Genomic DNA, 26,489 nt, shown 5'->3' with positions numbered 1-26,489 from the left:
ACAATAGAAGAGGCGAGTAATTTCATTCTGAAGTGGAAGAACTGTTGAATCGTGAAGTAACAACAAAGAAAAAAGATCATCAACGATTGAAAACAGCAACCTCGGGCGGGACTAATATTCTTAACAGGTTAGTTTTATTCGAACAAACCCTAGCCAAACGAGAAAAAAAGTTAGCTGACCGTGAAAGTCTATTGCATCAATATGAAAAAGAATATACAGTACGAAGAAATTGGAGCAAGCGAAATTAGAAATTCAGAAAACTATAACCAACCAGGTTAAAATGGATAACGATCTTATTGCCGAATCCCAAGTCCTAACATGTAATTTCAAACGTATTTGATCTTATTACACTTAATAAAGTTTATTTAACCGTTTTTTAAAAAAAAGAAAAATTATTGTAACCGACAAAATTTTTGTGAATTTAAACACGTGATAATCATGATATATATATTTATTTTAGTCAATAAATAAAAAAATAGATAAAAATAAAAATAAAAATAAAATACAAATGTTCTTCAATAAACAATAAAAATAAAACTAATATACTTTACTAATCTTTACGATTCTTAATTTAATTTTACAAATCGACCATCATTTATCCCACTAGTTAGAAATTGACGTTTTTTCATTAATTCCAAAAAATTTGGCATATAAATTTCCACAAATGATAAAGAGTAATACTATTTGAAAAAAAAAAAATTAATTTTTATACATAAAATAATTAAATATAAATAATAAAATATAAATAAAAATTACTCATTTACTTACTTCATGTTCAGAGTTATGATTTTTAATAAAATTATGTGCTAATTCATGACAAAACATCATGAACCAATAAGTTATGACTTTAATTGTAGGTTTAATTTTACAATCTTCATCATGTAATCCAAGATAAAATCTAAAATTAAAAAACATTATTCTGTTTCTATTGAATGCAATCGTGTTTGTATTATTATCATAAAATATACTAATATCTTTTAAAGAGATTTCAAATGCATCCACAAGATCTCTTAACATATTTATAAATCTGTCTAATGAAGCGGTATGTGCTTGTGATAGGATTTCTGATTTATTAAGATCTCTAGGAATATAAATGTCAATATCTTGTAAAGTTTCAACACAGTGCAGTTCCTCATCTAATAAAAGCAATAAAATACGTCAAAACCAAATAATAGAATATAAATTTAGAATTAACATAATTAACATGCTAATATTATATAAATATTGTAAATATTAAATACCTGGTACAATTTCACAGTAATCATTTTTATTAGTATCATTCAAACAACTTTGGATAATACCAGGTAGACTACCCATAATATCTTCAATGTTAGGTTTGCGATATTCTTTGACTTCGTCCTTATCAATATCTCTCGAATAACAAGCTTTCACAGCATCATGTAAAGAACTTCTTAAAACTCGCATGTTCTCATAATTAATAGTACGTGCATCACCAGAAATATAATTTTTATTGTCGGAAGGTACAGGGGATGGAGATTTCATTTCTTTCATTTCTTCTGTATCGAGCGTAAAACTAAATTCATCTCCTTGATCAATTCGCATTTGATTAACAACATGTTGATAATTATTTTTTTGTTTTAATATACGATCAACTGGTATTCCCATAAATTTTAAATTTTCTAAAGAACTTGTTAAAAGCGTATTGAGAGATGTAATCTCTTTCCAATTATTCCAATCTTTTGATTTAAAAATAAATTTGATTATTTGTTTCGAAATATCACAAAAGTTTGAATTAGATGTTATGAAAAGAACCCATGAATTTATTACTTTATCTTGAAGAATACTGGCTTCATTTTGTTGAACCTTTTTGATAGTATCCAATGTATAAGTTGTTTCTATATAATCAATCTCTTTAGCTTTTAATTTTTTAAGATACTCCTCATTTCTTTTAATCATTGTTTCAGACTGCCCAAAATAAAATATACTAGCTCTTTCTATAATTAATTCTAATAATTGTCGAGATTTTTTGGTTTCTCTAATATTTCCTTTTGCGATTGAAATTTCTTTTACAGATTCGCTTAATAATCTACATCCTAATTTCTAAAAAAAAAATGTAAATAAAAAATCCTTTTAATTTTACATTCTGCTTTCATGTCGTGTGCAATAATTAATTACAAATAATTTTTTTTTTTTTACAAAATTATCTATATAATTTAATAAATACCTTATAAAAATCTTCTAAAATGGTTTCAACAGGGGCCGTAATTGGATTTAAAATATCTCGATATGATTCATCATCACATATAAAAACATTTTCAGCAGAAACTAAATGATAACGTTTAGTTTCTTTTATTTCAGAATCGATATTTTCCTTTTCCTTTGTTATGCCAACCAAGACAGGTGCTTTTTTCATTGCTGAAATTATATCTTTGGGATTATTTCTTATATATATAATACTACTAGCAATATTTCTCAAAATGGATAAATATTTTTCTATGTCGTTTCCAATTAATTTCCACAATTTAACTGAAGAATTGGTCAGCAATTCAACATAATCTATATAAGATGGTTCAGCTTTAACACCACATTTACTCAAAAAGCCATTGGCTTTATCTCCAAAATCAACATGCGAATAAAATTCATCTAACCTAAAATAGAAAATAATTCTTTTAAAACTTCTATAATAATAAATAAAATGAGTGAATAAGTAATACGTACATTTTATCTTGAATTTTAAAAAAACAATGATTTGGACTGTCAATTCCATTTTTAACTGGAATAAATTTGGAATTAGCAAGCATCTTCCAATCGGAAGCTGTAAAGCATGTTTGTTGTGATGCTAAATATTCAAAAATTTTCTTTGCATTATCCTTATCTTGTGGTGGATCTTGAGTTAACCTATTTAAGAGCATTTCCCGATTAGGATCCCGAAGAACACCGAGTTTTTCTACTTGATATCGTAAATCTTGTTGCACAACTTGGAATTTCAATATTTCACAACCAGAATTAATAAAACACTCTAAAGGTTTCGAGTAAATGTTCGGTTCCATGCAAGGTAAAAATGCTACTTTAACTTCAGCTGGTTTATAATCTTTAGAATATTTTTTATCAAAATTATCAAGTAAATATTTAAGAGCTTTGCTATGAATTTGTGAATCAGTTGAAGGTGTTACCAATTCAAGAATTTTTTCAAGCGTAGGGTGGTCTTTTAAGCCCAATTTGATTAAAAATTTTCCTTAAAAATTTTTAAAATATATTATATATTAAATAATTTTTTTAATAAACTTAATAATAATAGACTTATTATACCTTCATCAGTATTATGAGACCATCTTCCTTTAAAACTAATTACTGGTAATCCAAATTCACGATGAAGTGCTATAGGTGTATACAACTTTCTAGCAATAAAACGTTGTTTTGATTTCGTTTCTTCTCCTTCATTACTATTACTGCCATTGGAATTTGATTCTAATAAATCTTCCTTAGGCCATATGGGTTTGTTCTTTAATATCTTTATTTCTTCGTCCTTAAGATCATCGTACATTGTAGCCAAATATTTTATAAGCTTCATATGATCCCAATCTCCTTGACCATTAAGATGATCAAAAATGAGTTCTAATTCAACAACCTATTATAAATTTAGAAATTGAGTTTAATCATTTTAAATATTAAATATACAAAAGAATTTTTTTTCGATTACCTTTCGAACACCGAAAAGTTCCATTAAATTCTTAACGGTCAAAGGCTTTTCAAAATCGATCCTTGGTAAGTCGGGGAATAGATTGACATTTTCAAAATAAGCTTCATTGGGAATCTTCATTCCTAAAATAGTTGGAATGCATTTCTTTTGAACAAATAACTGACGAATGATTTCTATATTACTTTTAGAAGTATTATCTAAATTTCTTGCCAAAATTTGAAGAACTTTCCGAGCAAATGTAGGTTCATTTTCTAAATCAGGTTTGTTGACAATAAACTTTGCCCAATCGACCAAAGTTAATTCTGTCCATCCAAGCCATTTTTTAAGATCTTGACTTTCTAAATTCTTAGAAATAGTATATGGTAACACTTCATCTGGAATATCAATATTTGGAGGAATTCTACCTGGATTTAAGATATAACGAAATGTATTCAAGGGTCTATCGCCAATACGTGCAAGTTTCATGAACTCTGTAGCAGGATCAATATTATCTTTATTTGATTTATAAGAAATCCACCATTTCAACAGATCAATCATTTCATCTTCAGAAAGTGTTCGATTTTTCAGTTCGTATAAAACGTCTTGAAAAGTCAACTCTACTATAAATTTCCATATATCTTTAGCTTCCTTGAGAAAAGAATCACATTGTTCTAATATAATTTTAGGAACAAGTGGAACTTTTTTTATGAATCCTATCATTTCTGAATTAGGTATACGAACATCAGATATTGGAAGAACCCCGTTTGTTGATAAAATCGATAAATCGGTTTCCAAACAATTAAAAAATTGTAATGCTATTATTTCACCAACTTGCTTATTTGGTGTGCTTTGACTAAATGTAAAGTGTGTTAAAGCATGTGCTGCCCGTTTCTCCAACAATTCACGAATAAGTTTTATATTTTCTTCATTAGTTTCATTGTTAATCTTTTCATTATATAGCCGTTTTATTTGATCCATTTCATCTTCATACAAAATTCTACATAAAGTTCCTGCTAAACATAACATCTCACTATTATATTCAGCTAATGTTTTATTCGCTAAATCAATTGATTCCCGTTCCATCTAAATAATATAAATTTAAATTAATAAATGAAAAACTATAATATTATCAATCGATCTTCAAAATTATACATACAGTAGGAATTACACGAGCAGCTAAATGAGAACAACATCCAGTAGTTTGTTGAGTTGAGAAACCGATATACAATCTTCCTTGTTCTGGATATATAAGTAAATCTTTAAAGACTGGAGAAACATTTTTACTAGATGAATTATGTTCTTCGAATCCAGTAAAAATCATTTGAATATTTGTTTTGTTTGGTGGTTTCTTTTTGGTAATTCGTTCCATTTCTTCAGAAAATTCATCATTAACTGAAACATCCAAATTTCCACTAGCAATTCTAAAAAATATTGATGATTCTTCTGTTTGATACTTAACGTCTAATTGGACATCTCTAACATCTACTGAGGTAAGATGAAATAATTTTAGTGGAGAAAACACGTCGTATTCGGATGCGATGACCATCAATTTCGGATCTTGCATTTTCTTTGATAGTTTTATTGGCATAGTGTCATTAAAATACACAGAGATTTCCTGAAGATTTACTGTAAACAACTATTATTATTTTATGAAAAAATATACATATTAATTTACGTTATATACCGTAACCACTAACAATATTATTATATAAATAATGAGCAATTTAATATGATATACCGATGAATTAGCCAAAAATCGGGCGAAATCTTCAACGTCTGGTAACTAATTATTGTAAACGAAGTGGCACAGCAAAATATTATTATTGATATATAACATGTAAAAATTTTTAACGACTTCAACAATTATACATTATTTACCTCTATAGGTACTCTTGCATCCATTAAAAACGTTGTCCAACCTTTGTCTTTATCCTCAATTGGTCCTTGTTTTGTAAATAATTGGTTTTCACGCCAATAGAAAGCCATACCTTGTCCACCAGAAGAAACACTATCAAAAGAAACGTGATTACGTGAATTAACTTTCATCAATAGTAATGTTTAAGAATAAAACTCTTTCTTTATAATTACTCACAATGGATTTTCACAAAATGAAAATAATGAATAAAAACCAACACCAAAAGCTCCTATCTGTTAACGTTATTAAAGTTAAGTTTGTGAGATTAAATTCAAAAGAAATGATATTAAATTAAAAAAGTAATGTACTTTTTGCTCATCTGGATTTCCCTCGGCAATCGTTTTCAATCGATCCCAATCCTCAGGTCTAAAAGCGAACCCATTATTTTTGAATATAATTCGTGTAACTTTATTGTTTTCGGTTTCAAATACAATCTGGATACTTGACGATTTCGCGTCGTCTTTATTTAACGTATTTTAATGTTAATATGTTAATACAAAAACAAATTAGTCTTTCATCATGTTATTAATCAAACGATAAAGAAATGATAAATTTTTACCAGAATTTTGCATCAACTCCCGATATATTACGAATTCCGAAGAGTATCTAATTTAATAAAGATTTTATTTTTAAGATTAAAATTACAAAAAAAAAAAAAAATGATTTTAGTTAATTAAAAATCATACCGAGCTAAAATCTTATCAATCAGAAGTCTTTGATTGACTTTAACCCTTTCCTCATTAAAATTCGAAAGAATTTGGTCTCTAAGATCGTCCAAGGACATTTTAGAATATTTTTTTTGAAAAAAAAAATATATATATATAGAGAGAATTAATTTTGAAAAAAAAGTTTGATCTGATCGATTATATATATATGATTTTAAGGTTATTAAGGTTATACAATTGGCGGAATTGATTAATTCCGAAATTGTTTTTATGGAAAAAGTTTTTTTCCAAAAAGTTAATAGTTTATTTAAACCATGATATCATTTGTACAAGTTTATTTTCATATATTGATAAAAAAAGTAATGTTTATGTAAATAACATTTTATCAAAAAATAATTGCGTAATTCGTGTAATTCTTTATTTAGGAATATATATTATATCAATTTATTTATTAGTTTGAATTAATAATCTTTCAAGATATAATGAAAAACATATAAAAAAATTATCGCAAGATCAATACTATTTTTAGTAAAGTAAGGATAAAATTTTCACTTATTTTAATGTAAATGAATGACCAAATAGGTTTATGAATGGTAAAATTATTTGATTTATCACTATTTTTAGAATCAATGTCGGAAATAATCGATAAATTTGGTTAATCAACAATTGGTAATCATAATCATATGATAGATATAGACTTTTCTTTATACGCGATGAAAAAAGAACATTCCAAAACATGACTAACTTGTGAACAGACTAAAAAATTTATAAAGCGTTTTGTTGATGCACCATGAATAAACATTAGCATCACAAACAGTTCACTTCATTTTAAAATTGTGTTAATAGATTTTTTCATAATTTTGAACCAAAACTTTTAATATTAATTAAAAACTCTAAATATTAATTACAATTAATTATAATAAAATACTTTACTATATTATATTATTAATAAAGTACTACGGCCCTGCCACAAGGGACTTCCTAAGAAGTGCACTATGCTCCTCCCATGAAAATTACACATAGCACCATACCACAACCAACCGGTCCTATCGTAGGACTACAGCAAAAGCTGGTACCCACGAACTTACTAAAAAAAGCGTCTATGCTCCAACCCTCGCATAGTACTAGCTCCAAAAAATTCCCAACCAGCCCTACTGTAAGACTACAGCAAAAGCTGTTACTCACAGGCTTACAAAGTAAGCACACTATGCTCCCACCCGTGCATAGTATTATGCTGCTCCAACAAATACCCAATGAACTTAAGAATAACAAAAAAATAAAAAAAAACCACAATAAAAGTAAAAATACAATTACCTTCGGCCCTGCCACAAGGGACTTCTTAAGAAGTGCAGTATGCTCCTCCCATGAAAATTACGCATAGCACCGTGCTGTTCCACAACCAACCGGTCCTATCGTAGGACTATAGCGAAAGCTGGTACCCAAACTTACTAAAAGTAAGCGTCTATGCATAGTACTATACCGCTCCAAAAAATTCCAAACCAGCCCTACTGTGAGGCTGCAGCAAAAGCTGGTACTCACAGGCTTACAAAGTAAGTACGCTATGCTCCCACCCGTACACAGCATCATGCTGCTCCAACAAAGATACCCAAATAAAATAATAAAATGAATATGAATGGAAAGGAAAGGAGTGAAGGAGGATAGAAAGAAAGGGAAGGAAGGGAGGAAACGTGAGAGGGAAAGGGAAGAAGAGTGAAAGAGAGAAAGTGGGAAGGTGGAAAGAAAGAGAAGGAAGAGTATGAGACGCCAAGAGAGGGAGGCAAGAGCGAATAAAAAGGAAGAGAGGAAAAAATGAGAGTGGACAGAGTATAAAAGACGGTAAGAGTAAGAAGGAGAAAAGCGAGAGAAAAAGGACGAGTGTGAGAAAGGAAAGAGAAAACGGCTAAGGATTTTTTTGTTAGAAGCTTAAAAAAATTATAAAAAATATTTGTACGCGTCAAATTTATTATTCAAAAATCTGTGTCATAATAACTATGTTAATATTATTAAAATCACCTGATTTGATTACCTTCCATCTTTTAATTAATCGTTCACGTCAAATATTATACGCACGTGATTGCAGATCAGCGGATATTGCGCAGTATGTTTTTTAGGTTATAAATTATTGAAATCATTGATAAGCTAAATATTGTATTAGCTCATTATTTACTCTATTTTAAACAGTGAAATCTAACTTTGCAGGTTAAAATTACTCATAAAAGGTATAATGTTAGGAATATGACGCCTAGCTAAAAATTAAATATACAAACATTTGTAAAAAAAAATTTAAAATTCTTTAATTATAACAAGTTAATTTAAACATTTTTGTATCTTTTGTAGGTCTCTGACTGAGCCCAAAAGATGAAAAAAGGGACATCCCCCATTTTTTTTCGGTGAATAAACACTTTTTACTCGGATCGGTGGTGGGTGAGCATGGTTTTACGTTAAGATTAGCTTCATTTAAATATGAAATATGCTAACATTAATGCTAACGTTAACATGGTTTCCTTTTTGGCATACCATACCCCAAATTTAAACATCGCGGATTTATTGATTCAAATTTTAAACCTTTCCACTTTTAAACAACAATTGTAATGGTTTTTACCGATTTTATTTTATTACGAATTTAATTCATAAAATATAATATTTTTTAATAATAATAACAATAATAATATAATAATAAAATTATCCATAATATTATGTTGTATAAAATAATAATAATACAAAAAAATTCACTTCTAGTGCAGTAGTGACAAATGATCAAGAAAAAAAGTATAATATTTTATAATAAAATTAATAATTATATAAGAAAAATTATTTTCACTATTCTCACGTTTTATATGTATATTATACGTAATAAGGAATCTATTTAATCTATCTATTTTCTTTTCTTTATTAATACTTTCCATCGTCCTTTTTCTTTCCATCATCATACCCTCCATCCTTTCCATCACCATACCCTCCATCCTTTCCATCATCATATCCTCCATTCTTTCCATCATCATATCCTCCATTCTTTCCATCATCATATCCTCCATTTTTTCCATCATCATATCCTCCATTTTTTCCATCATCCTTTCCATCATCGTATCCTCCATTCTTTCCATCATCATATCCTCCATTCTTTCCATCATCATATCCTCCATTCTTTCCATCATCATACTCTCCATCCTTTCCATCATAATAATTTTCATACCCTTCATAATTTTCATAGTCTTCATTATCTTTTCCACCTTTATGACCCTTTTTCTTACCACCCACCTGCACCGCTAACACATCCACCTCCTCCACCTTTTTTACCTTCACCGCCGCAATTTTTAGACCTTGACTATCCATTGACTGTTTGACTTTGCTAAGCATTTCATCATCATTTGATTGAATTTGTTTATGTCCATCTCTTTTGGAAATATCCAAAGGAACTGCCTGAGATATAATGGCAAGTGACAATAAAATTGAGGTAATTAATGCTAACTTCATGATTATTTTTTGTTTGTTTAAAAAGAATTATTAGAGCGCTGCTCTTAATATAGTAAATTTTTAATCTTAATTTTTTTTTATTTTAATGAAATGATATTGAGAATGGGTAAGTGAAAAAAAGAGATTATTTATAGTTTTTAACGAGCATCTTTTTTTTAATTAATTTAATTTATCGAACCGTTTCACACTAAATTTGATCTGCCTTAGCGTTATTTTCGTTTCAATAATATTTAATTTCGTAAAATCACATTTGAAACGAGATTTATGTGATTATATCAGCTAAGTTTCAAATTTTTAATTGGGTAATTTTAAGATCAATTCGAGATATTATAAGACTCCTGCATTTGTATCATATGAAATGAGATGAAATTTTTTCCAGAATATAGTTAATTCGTATATAGTAATTTTTATCGTAGTAAAATATAGTTTTTCATACAACGCGAATAAAAATTAAAAGTAATAATAAAAATGATTATAAATTATCAGATGTTCTATAATTTCTAATCCAAAAAAAAAAATTTCAAGATTTTAAAAATAATTATTAAAAAATTTATCGAATTTTTTTTTCTTTAATGAAAAATTTTGAAAAAAAAAAATAAAAGTTAAATCATCATAATTGTTAACCCTCTACCAGTATAAAAATATTTCAATTAAAGATGGAATAATCTTCGAAGATGAGTAATATTTAATTTCGAATGTTGTTTCAACATATTAAATCTCGCACACTTAATGTATAATACGTAGATTATTATAGCCAGTTTAAGCATAATCGATTTACAAGCAACTTAGGGCTTATTATTATAAATAGCCAATATCGTATGATAAAATTCAAATTTTTATTATATATTCGCAATTGGCCAGTTTTTAGATTTATTGGTTAGAAATATAATGAATATTTGTCAATATGCTTTCTAAAACAATAAAAGATTGTCGAGTATGTTGATCGTTATGTAAGCATTATCTAAAAATATTATGATAGCCAAAATTGAAACATTCGGAAAATAAATTACCCGAATATTCACGTGGATGATCCAATTATTTTTTTTTTCTGCGGTAGAATAAAAATGATATACCAGAAAAACTTTGAAAAAAATTATTTCAAATAAAGTTTAATATTTTATAGATTATTAGTAAGAAGCATTTTATTTTTTTTTAAAAAAAAAATAGAAATTCTTTACAAACAACTATGATCTTTTTATCCAATCAAGTTTTATTAATATGTTATACACAGTCAGCACATTGATTTTATGACTATTAAAGACCGAAACATTTGTTTTTTTTTGCAAATTAAAAGTCTTGAAATTCAAGTGAGTAAGACTAAGGTTAGATCACTGAAAAATGATTAACAAATTTCTTGTAACTATACCGATCCTTATTTTTTTAAATTGATCGACCAAGTATAATTTTCCGTCAATTTTTCTTCCGTAAGAATTATACTAATATCGTAATATTAATTTAAATCAAATTAAATATTAATATTAAGAACATTAAAATAAAATAAAATTGCATTTTGAAGTTTTTTTTGATCATCGAACAAAATTTTTTTAAGTTAATGAAACGATAAAGATCAACAAACCGACCGATTCAATAAAATTTTAATTTTTTTACTTTGGTTTTATTTATTAATTATTTTCACTTATTTTATCACCAAGTTTTAATTCACACGAAAATGCAAAAGAAGAAAAAAAAGTAAATTCTAAGTTTTCCAAACTGAAAAATAAAAATAAAATTATTTCTTCAAACGATGAAAAAAAAAAAAGATACTGAAAAAGATTAAAAAGTTTCTAATAAAGTTCCATTATTTATCTCAAGAAATTCACCTGCAAGTCTATTTACAAAATATCAAAGTATCCTAACCCTAGAAAATAAAAAAGATGAAAAAAAGTAACAAATCTATCATTTTACCCACGTTATCCCTCCGCAGAAATTCGTCCCTCCATAACGCTTTATACTTCTTCATGGAGGCTTGCCTCTCTTCGCTGGCATCCTGACCAGGCTTATTTCATCATGTGTATGAAAAAAGGTCCCTCAAAATAAAAAAGATCGTACATATGAAACGTTACATCGATATAATGTAACATGGGTCTCGTACTCTCGTTTAACTCACCGAAAATTACTTCATCGACAATCATTTCACCGACAAACGTTTCACCGACAAATATAAAGATTTTATAAATATTTTTACCAAGATTAGGCTCTGGTTGGATTCGCTGCTAAAATTTCGTGGTTAGGTAATTAGTTAGGTCTGCTAGTTATAAAAGTAAAAAAATTTTATAAAAGTTTAGTTTACTTTATCAAATTAACTTAGTGGGTAATATTTTCTTGGTTTTTGTATATATTCTTATTAGATAGCTTTGCGTGTACATGACGGTTCCACGTTTGTGAGAATTGTTATACTAATAAAGTTTAAGATTCAAAAAAAATAAAAATAAAAATATTTTTACATATATCTTTATATCTTTTGTATGAAATGGGAGAATTTTTCTTGTCAGCAACACATCTATATAATTAAAAAAAATGGTAACGTTTAAATTAGCCTGTATAAATTAATTTTAAATTGCTGATCCGTATTCTTTATAGTTAAGACCGCTTGATCGGCAAGTCATGTTGTACATCTAATCCAACACAGCTACTATTTGTGCGTTCGATTTCGATTTTCTATATCGAAACATACATTTCGTGAAAAAGCATGTGGTGAATCAATGATCATTATAGCCAACAAAACGTTTTTTATATGAACATAAATATTGTAAAAATTCATGAAGAATGTATTTAGAAACGAAGGCAATAAAGTAATTTCATTAAATAATTTTCTACAATTTTTTTTCGCAATTCTAAAAGTAGAAAAAGTAATTATAAAATATTATTAAAAAATTCAACTACTGGTCATTTTGAATTCAAAGTGAACAGTGAACTGACGAAAAATAAGAAAACTGTGATCACGTAAAAATATATCAGAAATAATAATATCATTAAAAAAAAGCACACTACCGACTTAATGTTAATTAGTAACGGTAAGCAAACATGAGATTTTCTTTATCGATAATCAAAAAAATATATATTCTATTTTTAGTGTGGAAGAAATGCGTCCGCATCACGTTTAAATGCCCCCCATGCTTCTGCGTCAGCATCACGCTTCACTGCCAATGCGGGTATGGCTTCTGCGTCCGCATCACGTTTAACTGCCACCAATGCTTCTGCGTCAGCGTCACGTTTCAATCCCCATGGGGGGTAGGCTTCTGTTAATTTAAATTATTATTAAAAAGAACCCTTAATATTAATATGAATAAAAAAAGAAAATTTTCTTTTAAAAGTGATGATTTATTTACCCGCTAAAACAATAGTAAAGGCGAAAATTAGCAATAAGCATTTGAATTTCATTATTGATTTTGTGATTGTCATATATATAGATATATATAATTTTTAATTCGTTGTTTATTAATCTGTTTAAAGAAATTTTCTCCCCTCTTTCTCAAAGTGTTTATATAAGAAAATTTTTTAATAATAACACTATTTCAAATTATCAATGAAGGCGAAGTAAAGGAGGTTTATAAGAGTGTTTTTTCCACGCTTTTCTATATTGCGCCATAACTATGTTAAAATTTACAATTGAAGAGCAGAGAAATGCAAAATTTTTGATGTTAATAATTATTTTTAGCCGCGATCATTTGTAAAATTGCGTTATTAAAGAGGGCGAAGTAAAGACGTACAAGAGTATTTTTGACACGTTTTCTGCATTATGGCATGTTAAAATTTACAATTGAAAATACAAGATTTTGATGTTAATGATTATTTTTAGCTGTGTAAAATTTTATTTTTTTTATTAACGTATGAGAGTATTTTGCCACGTTTTTTTACATTGCGCCACAATCTGAATTAACAGTGCCACTTTAAATTAATATTATGGAAATTATACATGTTGCCGAAACTCGGCAATTTCGGAATAATTTCAGGATTCGGCCTTCGGCCAATCATTCCAAAACGAAACTCCAGTCGAAAGTCGAAAGTTGGGCCGAAATTTTCTGGCCGGCATTATGCATTTTGGCCTGCATTATAAGTTTTGTGTAACATTAATGTAACACAAAATTTCATCGCTGAAAATTTACTTTGTGTAACGTTCATTCCTGGTGGCTAAACTTTTATCCACTGTCACGTGATATATGATTCTGGCCGGCACTAAAATTTTGGCCAGAATTATAAAATTGTTTCGGACATTGATCTCAAGTTTCGGCCAGAGTTTCGTTTCAGGTTTCGGAACTTTCAGATTTGGCCATGTTTTTGGCAAGTTTCGGCAACATGTATAGTGGAAATAGATGATTTCTATTTTAATATATATACTTAAAAGAAATGAGTTATTCTTAGTTACTATTTTGATCTATCATTCACTTCACAGCCACATAAACATAGTATCAACACATAATAAGTACTTTGAAGAGGATGATAATTGTATTAATTTTCATAGCCACTAACATCAAGTTTGGAAAGTTATTGACATTTTATCAGTTATGTTTTAGAAACTTTTTATCATATATCGTAGGAAATTTCCATTGGGTAATTTTTAAAAATGATCAACCTAATTAACCTTTTATAGAATACTAAAAATTTGGTAGAAATGTCCTTAATATGGCAAGCCATTCAAGTCAAAAGTCCACCGCTATTGCAGCAGGTATGATACAGTGTGCAGAATACCAAATATATACAGTATGTGAAAATACTGTAATTATATGGTAATAATACTATAAATATACTGTTTGCAAAATACGAAAATACAGTATACTAACTGTATATATATTTTTTATAGGGTGAATGAGTCAATGAGTCAAGTCAAGTCAAGTTATATGTAAACTCGACTCAACTTGTGTTAAATCAAGTTGAGTTAAGTCAAGTTAAAATTATAAGTCAAGTTGGCTGGTTAAACCGAATCTTTCAGCTATGCTGATCATTTCCTTTTTTGGTGATAGCTATTCCACAAAATTCCATTCTTGTAAATTTCAAAAATTTTTTGTCTTGAATTTTGTATAATATAGCTTCTAAAAAAGGAAATTCCATAATTTTGGCTGGAATTATAAGTCTTAATTCAACTCAACTCGATTTTATTAAATTATTAACTCAACTCAACTTGACTCATTTCAGAGCACTAATTATGGTTCACAAAAGAAATTAATTTGCCTAAAAATAGTATTAGCCTTCCTATTATGGTTCACAAAAGAAATTAATTTACCTAAAAAAAGTATAGTTCAAACTTGTTGACATAAAGTTTGTATAACAAAAAAAATATATAAAAAGGCCTTATTTCCCCTTTCTTTCTTTTTTTTTTTATTAATTTATTAATTTTTATTTTATTTTTCTTACCTTCTTACTATCAAATATACCTTAACTTTATATAAGGTATATTTGATAATAGGATTATCCTTCTTACCATAATATATATCCACCAAATCTTTATAAATAACAGTAAAATGAATCCAGTAATTCTCATTAAGTGACTATGATGAGTTTTAGGAGTTACCCATACTTTGCAAAATAAAAAATAAATGCACCTTATCCTTTAATACATCAAAAATAAGATCCTCTAAAGATCAAAAATAAAAATTCTGTGCCAATTAGCTGAACAAATTCTTCATAAAGCTAAAAAGTGACAAGAATCTGCAAAGAAAGTATCTTATCAAAAGATTTCTGACTTAAAGAATTGTCAGAATATCATTTATGTAAAAGGAAAGAATAAGAAGAAATAGATTAAATATCAGAAGTTGGTTGAAATATATAGCATAGAAAGAAAGTCAAAAAAAAACTATGTGGATTTGTGTACATATTAAATATACTGAAATGGAAATGAAGAATTGCAATATCAATTATATTAGAAATTTGTTTGATCATGCTGTTACTTTAAGTGGATCAATCTTGGTACAAATATACTTACTTATGGGAAAGAAATGTTGGAAAATATTGCAGGAGCATGTCAAATATTTGAATGTTGGATTGCAGTGGAAACTAGATGAATCAGCATGAAATGCTTATGTAAAAATAGAAAAAAAGATACAAAGGAATTGATAGAGTAAGAGCAATTTTGAGAGGTTCATTAATATATATCCAGAACCAAAGAATTGGCTGAAATGGATTAAATTTAAATACTTATCTTCTTACTATAATATTCTTAATATCCTTTATATGGGTATACTTGATAATAGGATTATCCTTTTTACTATAATATCCTTCTTACAAGTATCAAATCAAGATAAATAATATCCAAAGATCAAAAATAAAAATCCTACACTGATTCAAATTACAGGCTGAATAAATTCTTTGTGAAGCTAAAGAGAGACAAGAATTTGTGAAGAAAGCATTTCGACAAAAGGTTTCTGACTTAATAGAATTGCATTTATATAAAAGGAAAGAATTTGAAGATGCTATAAGAAGAAATAGATTAAATATCAGAAGTTAGTTGAAATATGCAGAAGTCAAAAAGAATTAAATAGAGCATGTTTGATATATAAAAGGCATTAGATATGGATTTGCACAATGTTACCCTTTTTATTAAATATACTGAAATGGAAATGAAGAAGCGTGTTTGATATATAAAAGGTATTGGATATGGATTTGCTTTTTATTAAATATACTGAAATGGAAATGAAGAATTGCAATATCAAGAAATTTGTTTGATCATGCTGTTACTTTATTACCATAAGTGGATCAATTTTGGTACAAATATATTTATATGAAAGAAATGTTGGAAAATGTTGCAGGAGATACAGTATATATGAACGTTGGATGCAGATGAATCAGCATGAAATGCTTATATAAAAATGAAAAAAAAGATACAAAGAAATTGATAAAGCAAGAGCAATTTTTATGAGAGATTTGTTAATGTACATCCAGAACTAAAGAATTGGCTGAAATAGGTTAAATTTGAAGAGGAGCAGAATATTCACTAAAACTAGATTAGAACCAAACAAAAAATCTACAGTATATTATAAAAATAAAAATAAAAATAAATTTTATTCTTACTTCCTGTTAGTTGATCATTTATTTGGATAGGTTTGTATTAAGCCAGTTCTTTTTATTTTATTTTTTTTTTTAAAAATAACTTTTAATAACAATAAAAATTAAAACCAATGCAAATTATATAAAAAAATTTTTGAAGATATAAAATAGATCCACATGATTTTATTATCATGTGATCATCCATCATCACTATACAGTATAGGCATCTATCACAGGTCGAAATGCTAAAAATCAGCAAAAAAAATGGCATGAAAAGCAGTGGCTATTCTTGGCTATTCTTGGCTATTCTTGGCTGTTTTTGGCTATTTGCGAATTAACCTATACTATTTGTAAATAGTTTATACAAATTTGCGAATAGTTTATGCAATTCGCACTATTTTTTTGCCTGTTTTTGGTCATTTGATGTGTATATATTGCCATATACCTCATGCAGAATGTGAATTAATGTTGTCCTTGTTTCTTTTTCCAATAATTGATAAAACATTTGTTGGTAATGTTGTGCTCACTCTTCCAAGTTTTTAGATATGAATACCATAATTTCCAAATTGACCTATATATATCAGCATGAAATTCTTGTATAAAGTTCAGCAGGAGAAGACATTTAATTGCTAATTCGGTTAAGATCAGCAGTGTCCTACTATGTAAAATTGGGGAAATTGGTGCAAATAATAAAAATAATTATCATATGATCTAATAATCCAATTTTGATGAACTTTTTTTTGTTCTGTAAGTCTGAATTACCTTTATAAAATAAAAATAATTTCATTGAAATTGGACCATTAGGTTGTGAGATAATCACAAAAACATATTTTACTGACAACGATCAGATTCCATTAATAACAAAGCAGACAATTATCTCCTGATTCAGTGATCCAATTTCGATAAACTTTTTTTTGTTATTTAGATCTCAATAATCTCTACATAATAAAAAAATTTTGTCAAAATTGGGCCTCTAGATCGTGAGATAATTGCGAAAACATATTTTGCCAGACGATTTTTAGATTCATAATATGGCAAAATATATCTTTGTGATTATCTTCCGATCTAGCAGTCCAATATTGACAAACTTTTTTTTATTGTGAAGAAGAGGTTAAGACCTAAAAGACAAAAAAAAATTATTGAAATTGGATCACTGAATTAGGAATCAATTCTTTTTTTATGATTTACTAAAATTTAGTCATAATAATAATATGAAATACTTTTTCACGATTTTCTTATAATTTAGTATTTCAATTTCAATAAATTTTTTATTTTATTGAGGAAATCAAGATCTATAAAACAAAAAAAAGTTCATTGAAATTGGATCATTGGATCAAGAGATAATTATTTTCTTTTTTTGCCCCGATTTTACATAGTAAGACACTGCCGATTTTAACCGAATTAGCAATTAATCAGTTTTTTTTGATTTAATAATTCATTATTTATCCTACTTTTTTAATCAATATGAGCAACTATCCTGATCAAAATAAGTCCAATGAAAAGTACTAAATTTGTAATATTTACTTTCAAAGATACTTAGTTATTCTAAATGGAAACAATAAACCTTCTGGAATGTAATTAAGCAAAAAATATAATAAAATTTTATATTGTAAAATAGTTACATGATCATTATGTGTTCATCTAAATAATCAATAAAATTTGAACACATCCAATCATAAACTTAGGAGATTCTGCATGAGTATTTAAGAGATCAAATAATTTCATGGCATAAGAATCAAAAAGTGGTAAAAATACACTTATATTGTCCAAATTAAAACAATAAAAAGATATTATTGGGCGTTTTTTATAAAACTAGTAACGATTTTGTTGATCATTTATTGATCATTTATTTTTAAATTTATTATAAATTTTGTCACGAGATTTTCTATGGAAATCATTTCTCAATTTGTTATTAAAACACCTGCTGAATTGCCTTGAAATTGAAAATCATTTCCCTTTTTATAAAAAAATTTCCTTTTTGGTAAAAAACTCTCAGATTAATCTTATATAACTTTATGTCAATGTCAATGACAATGTCAATGTCAGTGACAATGTCAATGTCAATGTCAATGTCAATGTCAATGACAATGACAATGAAAAAAACTTCTAATGCCAACTTTTCGCAAAAACTCTTCCTGTGCCACTAAAATTCCCTGTTAAATTGTTGCATCATTCAATATTTGCATAATTTCATTTTTTTGTTGATCATTAAAATTTCATAAAATATTGCAAAAAAATAAAAAAAATTGTAGAAAAAACGTTTCAGCATTTTTTCATATAATATTATTAAAAAAAAACGCCAAAATGGCATTTTTTCATATTATTTAATGGAAAAATGCCATTTTGGCATTTTTTTTCACTTCTTTTATGAAAAAAATCGCCAAAACGGCATTTTTTCATATTATTTAATGGAAAAATGCCGTTTCGGCATTTTTTTTCATTTCTTTTATGAAAAAATCGCCAAAGCGGCATTTTTTCATATTATCTTATGGAAAAATGCAGTTTTGGCATTTTTTTTCACTTCTTTTATGAAAAAAATTGCCAAAACGGCATTTTTTTCATATTATTTAATGAAAAAAATGCCGTTTTGGCATTTTCTTTCACTTCTTTTATGAAAAAAATCGCCAAAACGGCGTTTTTTCATTTTATTTAATGGAAAAATGCCGAAACGGCATTTTTTTTCACTTCTTTTATGAAAAAAATCGCCAAAGCGGCTTTTTTCATATTATCTTATGGAAAAATGCCGAAACGGCATTTTTTTTCATTTCTTTTATGAAAAAAATCGCCAAAGCGGCAATTTTTTTATAAGATAATATGGAAAAATGCCATTTTAGCATTTTTTTCCCCTTTTTTATGAAAAAAATCGCCAAAACGACGTTTTTTCATATTATTTTATGTAAAAATGCCAAAACGGCATTTTTTTTTCACTTCTTTTATGAAAAAAATCGCCAAAGCGGCATTTTTCATATTATCTTATGGAAAAATGCCGTTTTGGCATTTTTTTCACTTCTTTTATGAAAAAAATCGCCAAAACGACATTTTTTTTCACTTCTTTTATGAAAAAAATCGCCAAAACGACATTTTTTTTCACTTCTTTTATGAAAAAAATCGCCAAAATGGCATTTTTTCATATTATTTAATGAAAAAATGCCGTTTTGGCATTTTTTTTCACTTTTATGAAAAAAATCGCCAAAACGGCGTTTTTTCATATTATTTTATGTAAAAATGCCAAAACGGCATTTTTTTTTCACTTCTTTTATGAAAAAAATTGCCAAAGCGGCAATTTTTTCATATTATCTTATGGAAAAATGCCGTTTTGGCATTTTTTTTCACTTCTTTTATGAAAAAAATCGCCAAAACAGCGTTTTTTCATATTATTTTATGTAAAAATGCCAAAACGGCATTTTTTTTCATTTCTTTTATGAAAAAAATCGCCAAAGCAGCAATTTTTTCATATTATCTTATGGAAAAATGCCGTTTTGGTATTTTTTTTCACTTCTTTTATGAAAAAAATCGCCAAAACAGCGTTTTTTCATATTGTTTTATGTAAAAATGCCAAAACGGCATTTTTTTTCACTTCTTTTATGAAAAAAATCGCCAAAGCGGCTTTTTTCATATTATCTTATGGAAAAATGCCGTTTTGGCATTTTTTTTCACTTCTTTTATGAAAAAAATCGCCAAAATGACATTTTTTTTCACTTCTTTTATGAAAAAAATCGCAAAATCGGCTTTTTTCATATTATCTTATGGAAAAATGCCAAAACGGCATTTTTTTCCACTTCTTTTATGAAAAAATCGCCAAAACGGCATTTTTTCATATTATTTGATGGAAAAATGCTGAAACGGCATTTTTTAGCATTTTATTAAATAAAAAAAACGTTGCAAAAATGTTTTTTAATATACAATTAATTTAAAAAGAACGTTTCTCAACGTTTTTTCTTTTTTTTATAAATCAGGTTACCCGGTCACCTGAAATGACCCGAATATTTTCAGGTCAAAATGGGTTACCTGAAATGACCCGAATACTTTCAGGTCAAACGGGTCAGGTCAGGTCAGAGCAGGTTACCCGACCCGACCCGACCTGATAAAAATTTTTGGTTCGGGTCAGACAAATTACCCGACCTGACCCGACCCGTGCGGAGCTCTAGTCAGGTCAGGTCAGGTCAGGTTATATCAGATTATCTGTTTGACCTGACCTGACCTGAAACCTAAAAAATTTCAGGTTAACCCAAATGATTTTTATTAAATTATTGAAAAAAACGTTGCGCAATGTTTTTTTCTAATATAATGTTATATAAAAAATGTTTTCACAACGTTTTTCAATAAAATATAAAAAAAAATGTTGCGAAACATTTTTTCCTAATATAATGTTATAGAAAAAACGTTTTCGCAACGTTTTTCAATAAAATATCAAAAAAAAAGTTGCGAAACATTTTTTCCTAATATAATGTTATAGAAAAAACGTTTTCGCAACGTTTTTCAATAAAATATCAAGAAAAACGTTGCAAAACATTTTTTCCTAATATAATCTTATAGAAAAATCGATTTCGCAATAAAATATCAAGAAAAATGTTGCAAACATTTTTTCCTAATATAATGATATAGAAATAACGTTTTCACAACGTTTTCCAATAAAATATCAAGAAAAATGTTGCGAAACATTTTTTCTACAACATTATATTAGGAAAAAACATTTTGCAACATTTTTCTTGATATTTTATTGGAAAACGTTGTGAAAACGTTTTTTTCTATATCATTATATTAGGAAAAAATATTTTGCAACGTTTTTCAATAAAATATCAAAAAAAAAACATTGCAAAATGTTTTTTTCTATAGAAAAAACGTCTTCGCAATATTTTTCAATAAAACAAGAGTTCTGTTTAAAGGGGAGTTAGGACTATAAAATGTAAAGTATATGAAATATGATTTATTTTGAACTTGTTCATTTCAATAAAATCATGACATTCGAAAAAATCTATGTTACAACCTAATAGCTTAATTCTAATTAGCTAATTTAGTATTAGGTTTTAATTTAAAAAATTAAGCAGTATCAAGGAGAATTCTCGCAAATTTTTCTTAATACTGCTTAAATTATAATTTAGCTAATTTAGTATTAGGTTTTAACCTAAAAAATTAGGCAGTATTAAGGGAAATTCTCATGAATTTTTCTTAATACTGCTTAATTCTAATTTAGCTAATTTAGTATTAGGTTTAATTTAAAAAATTAAGCAGTATCAAGGAAAATACTCACGAATTTTTTTTAATACTGCTTAATTCTAATTTAGCTAATTTAGTATTAGGTTTTAATTTAAAAAATTAAGCAGTATCAAGAGAAATTCTCGCGAATTTTTCTTAATACTGCTTAATTCTAATTTAGCTAATTTAGTATTAGGTTTTAATTTAAAAAATTAAGCAGTATCAAGGGAAATTCTCGCGAATTTTTCTTAATACTGCTTAATTCTAATTTAGCTAATTTAGTATTAGTTTTAATTTAAAAATAATTTTAAAAACGTTTTTTTCTAATATAATCTTATAGAAAAAATGTTTTTGCAACGTTTTTCAATAAAATATCAAAAAAAAAGTTGCAAAACATTTTTTTTTAATATAATATTATAGAAAAAATGTTTTCGCAACATTTTTCAATAAAATATCAAAAAAAAAGTTGCGAAATGTTTTTTTCTAATATAATCTTATAGAAAAATCATTTTCCCAATGTTTTTTTTAATATATTATTATAAAATAATAGTATTGTTAGTTTCAGGTCAACAGGTCATTCAGATTTTACTGATGTTACAACCTGAACTGATGCCAAATTGAAATTGCTAAACCTGACCTGATAAATTCAGGTCAACCTGTCAGGTTACCTGAATTTGGACAACCTGTTCAGAACTCTAATTTTTAACCACAGAAACGTCAAGTCTGACGTTTTTTAACTAAAAAAATTCAGTTTTTGATTTTTTAATTACAAAAACGTCAAGTCTGACGTTTTTAATTAATAAAATCATTTTTTTTTGATTATTAATTACAAAAACGCCAAGTCTTACGTTTTTAACCAAAAAAATCAATTTTTTTGATTTTTAATCAAATCTAACGTAAAAATGATTTTTTAATCATAAAAACGTCAAGTCTGACGTTTTTAATAAAAAAAAATCAATTTTTTTTATATTTAATTATAAAAACGTTTGATGACCCGACCCAAAATTTTTGAGTCAATCTGGCAGTATAATGATTATAACTCACTAACAATTACCAAGTTACTCTAGTTTTAATTTAAATATATTATAATAATATTTTAAGTATATAAAAATACATTTATATTGTACTTAAATTCTAGTTTAAGTATATTTAAGTATAATTTAAGTACTTGGGCAAAAAACAAGTACATTAAAGTATATTTCAAAAGTATTTTTGGCATATTTTAAGTATATTATAAGTATATCACAAATTAAAATTGATACTTATTTTAAGTATATTTTAATAAAAATTTCAGTATATTTTAAGTATAAAGACTTTTCATAGGGAATAAGTAACAGTAATATTAGTAATCCACCAATATGTTTTAAAAGATTTTAATTGTTAAAGAGAGTTATACTAAATTACTTGAAATATTTTGATTACAAATTATCCTAAAAACTGAAATTATAATTGAAAAAAGAAATCTGAGCACCAAGTATAAAACAAATATAAAATGAAAATCATTCAATTTTAATCAATAAATTGATTGTTTCATGTTTATTATCTTTTATTAGAGATATTTTTATTACTTTTTTTGGAAATGTTGGAATTTGGGTATTGACCATTTAATGAATTAGATATACTGAAAATATAATAAAAAGAAAATATATCATTTTGGATTGCCAACATTTCTGACAAAAATGATGATTTATGAAATTTCAAATTTCTTTTTATTTAATACTAATTTATTTGTAAAGTGTAATTATTAATAAGTTGACAGATATTACTAATAGGTTAAACAGTTAGTCAAGTGATTAACTGATATTGGTCATTGGATAACTTGACACCTAATAACTAAAAAAAAATATAATAAAGACTTAGATTTATAATAAAATAAATGATACATTAAAATCGCCTTAGTAAAAACATAATAAATTTAATAAATTACAATTTTATAGCACATATTTGTAAGTTATATAGTTAATTCTGAATGACTTTTTAAACAAACATTTTGAATGTTAGATATATATATTTATGAAAAAATACTTCTTTGAAAAAATATAATGCTTCTGATTTTGCTAAAATTTAATTGCCACTAGAGTTCTGAATGGTCAGGTCAGGTCAGCTTAATTGATAAACCAGGTCAGGTCAGGTCAGGTTATACCAGATTATCTGTTTAACCTGACCTAAACTGAAATCTGAAAATTTTCAGGATTTTTATTAAAACATCAAAAAAAATGGCAATTCACTTTTTATATATAAAATTAATATAAGAAAGTAAATTCTGATACTGCAATTCACTTTTTATATATAAAATCAATATAAGAAAGTGAATTTTGATACCACAATTCACTTTTTATATAACCCATTTTCAAGGTGATATAATCCAAGTAGCCAATACAGTTCTAATGAAAGGATGGTGAGATAGAGTCACAACCAGGCAAGTTGGAATAATCTATTTTATTTTTATTTTTATTTTAACTTAAGAAAGGCAGATACATTAGAAAGATATGAAAATATTATGCATAGAAATTACTAGACATAAAAAATATTGATCTAAACTAAATGCACAAAATCTAACAGACAGACCCACCCTTTGTTGGAATGGTAATGGAGAACTAGTCACCATAGCAGTGAAAGAACAAAGGAATTAAACACAAAAGTAAAAACAAAGGGGAAGCAATAAATGAGAGGAAAGACTAAAACTAGATATAATCAGATCAGAACTAAATGAAAAATCTAAAAATTGAAACCAAGGTAAATTATGTAAAAAATTCAAAGATGTAAAATAAATCCACATGATTTTAGATCTTCTATCATCACTATATAGGCATCTATATGCCATGTATCTTACACAGAATATGAATTAATACTAGGAAATGGGAACTGTTGGAGCATCTAAAGTATTCAGTATAATTACATGATCATCAATAATTGTACATTTAATACTAAAAAAAAAATTGTAAGTCATCCATTTTACACTCAGTATTTTTTTTTCCCTGTTTTGATCTTGTTTTTTTTAAAACCAAAAATTTTTTTTTAAAAGTATTCGATTAAACCAAATTTTTTTTGTTTTTTTTTTCCTTTATAATCTATACTTGCATTTTTATTATTTAATTTTATATATATTTTTTATTATTGTTATAAAGTACATTATTATTTATTTTGTTTTTTTAGACTTGAATCTAGATCAGTGATTGGTGTTTCAGTAAGCACCTTTTTTTTCGATTCTTATTCTTAATAATAATTTTTTTTTCTAAATATTTTTTTTACTAATTTTTTTCATTCTTTCGCCCTTTAGATTTGAATCAATAACTGGATTGATGCTGCGGTGCTACAGTAAGCATCTTTTTTCTGATTTTATTTCATAATTATTTTTTTACTAATTTATTTCCTCCTATTTTTTTCATTCTTTCACTTTTTAGGTATAGATCAATGGCAGTGTTGTGATATAATCAAATTTTACTTAATATGTTTTTCATTTTTACTAAGTAAAAAAATATATTTAAGCTGAAATTGATAATTTATTTGTTTAAACTAAAAATTAATAATTTAGATTTTATAATTCTATTTTGATGAATCTACAAATCCTTAAATAAAAATTTTGACAAAAAAATATTTTTTTTAGATTCTAACAATCAATCAATTAAACGATCAAATCTCGTATTACTATTAAGAAAAATAATATTGATTCCAAAATCATTATAACTCACTAGATTCCCATTCAATTGTATTATATTTATATCCTCTATCTCATCTGTAATTTTAATCAATTGATCCATTCCGAGATTAATTCAGCATGTCAATGTTAATGACAATACTAAAGATAGTTTATGTTTTCTTTTAAGAATAACGGTGATATTGAAAATTATATTTTAAGTCGTGTAAAAGGTGAAAACTTAGCTATACATAACTTGTTGGACTTTACTTTGATTTGTTTTTCGTAATCATTATTTTACGTGTGACAATAACCATGACCTTCAATTCCTTCAATTAGTAATTTTTCTGTGAGGTAATTAAAATTTGAAATTAACACCATAAGATAAAATTATATCATATTAAATAAAATAACTTGTTTTTTTTTCACATAAAAGTATTATCTATTATCTTTACTATTTATATTTAATAAAGCCCATATATATATATACATATAAGATATTTCTATACATAATAAGATACTTGTAGCTAATAAACATCTAGTTTTCTTCAAATTCAATCAAATTCTTCATAATCACAAAAACAATCAAAGTCACATCTTTGAACTATTCCTTTTACTTCATATTTTTTAACTAGCTCTTCTAATTTCTCTACCTCTCGATTATCATCAAAATTCACCCGATTGATTCGTAACATCATAGGATGCCTATCTTAAAAGATATTTCATTTTTAAAAATCAATCCATTTAAATTTTGACAATTAATTAATAACCTTTCAAATTCAGGAAAATTTTATTCCTTCATTGGCATACTAAGATATCTAAGATTTGGATAATTCTGATAAATTGTTATTGCATTTATAATTCTATGTCTCGTCCAGCTTTAATAAAGATTTTTTGAAATTATATTTCAAAAATTATACCATGTATACTTTAAAATAAAATCTTCGGCTTCAAGTCTATTACAACTATAAATATCCATAA

The 26,489-nt window shown here is 26.6% G+C and overlaps 3 protein-coding genes across 3 annotated transcripts; all 3 read right to left on the bottom strand.

The window, feature by feature from the left end:
* Positions 1-566: 566 nt before the first annotated feature.
* On the bottom strand, positions 567-6,339 carry OCT59_002230 (uncharacterized protein; the record flags this gene model as incomplete). The annotated part of the gene is made up of 14 exons (XM_025323759.1): positions 567-680; positions 769-1,136; positions 1,242-2,061; positions 2,186-2,609; positions 2,680-3,196; positions 3,271-3,589; positions 3,662-4,723; positions 4,797-5,276; positions 5,379-5,423; positions 5,519-5,648; positions 5,733-5,788; positions 5,864-6,015; positions 6,115-6,161; positions 6,242-6,339. 14 exons carry the CDS (start codon positions 6,337-6,339, stop codon positions 567-569), a joined length of 4,632 nt encoding a protein of 1,543 aa, XP_025189865.1.
* A 2,773-nt stretch (positions 6,340-9,112) lies between these two features.
* OCT59_002229 (uncharacterized protein) lies at positions 9,113-9,694 on the bottom strand (the record flags this gene model as incomplete). The annotated part of the gene is made up of 1 exon (XM_025329308.2): positions 9,113-9,694. The coding sequence occupies one exon, from the start codon at positions 9,692-9,694 to the stop codon at positions 9,113-9,115; it is 582 nt and encodes a 193-aa protein (XP_025189866.1).
* A 2,748-nt stretch (positions 9,695-12,442) lies between these two features.
* OCT59_002228 (uncharacterized protein) lies at positions 12,443-13,143 on the bottom strand. The gene is made up of 3 exons (XM_025333373.2): positions 13,024-13,143; positions 12,690-12,933; positions 12,443-12,528 (listed from the first exon to the last, which is right to left on the bottom strand). The coding sequence occupies exons 1-2, from the start codon at positions 13,094-13,096 to the stop codon at positions 12,764-12,766; spliced, it is 243 nt and encodes an 80-aa protein (XP_025189867.1). The 5' UTR covers positions 13,097-13,143; the 3' UTR covers positions 12,443-12,528; positions 12,690-12,763.
* Positions 13,144-26,489: the final 13,346 nt, after the last annotated feature.

This window comes from Rhizophagus irregularis, chromosome 10 (genome assembly GCF_026210795.1).
Source record: "Rhizophagus irregularis chromosome 10, complete sequence".
Taxonomy (NCBI): Eukaryota; Fungi; Glomeromycota; class Glomeromycetes; order Glomerales; family Glomeraceae; genus Rhizophagus; species Rhizophagus irregularis.
Note: the sequence above shows the minus strand (reverse complement) of the source record. Positions and strands in the feature narration are given on the sequence as shown.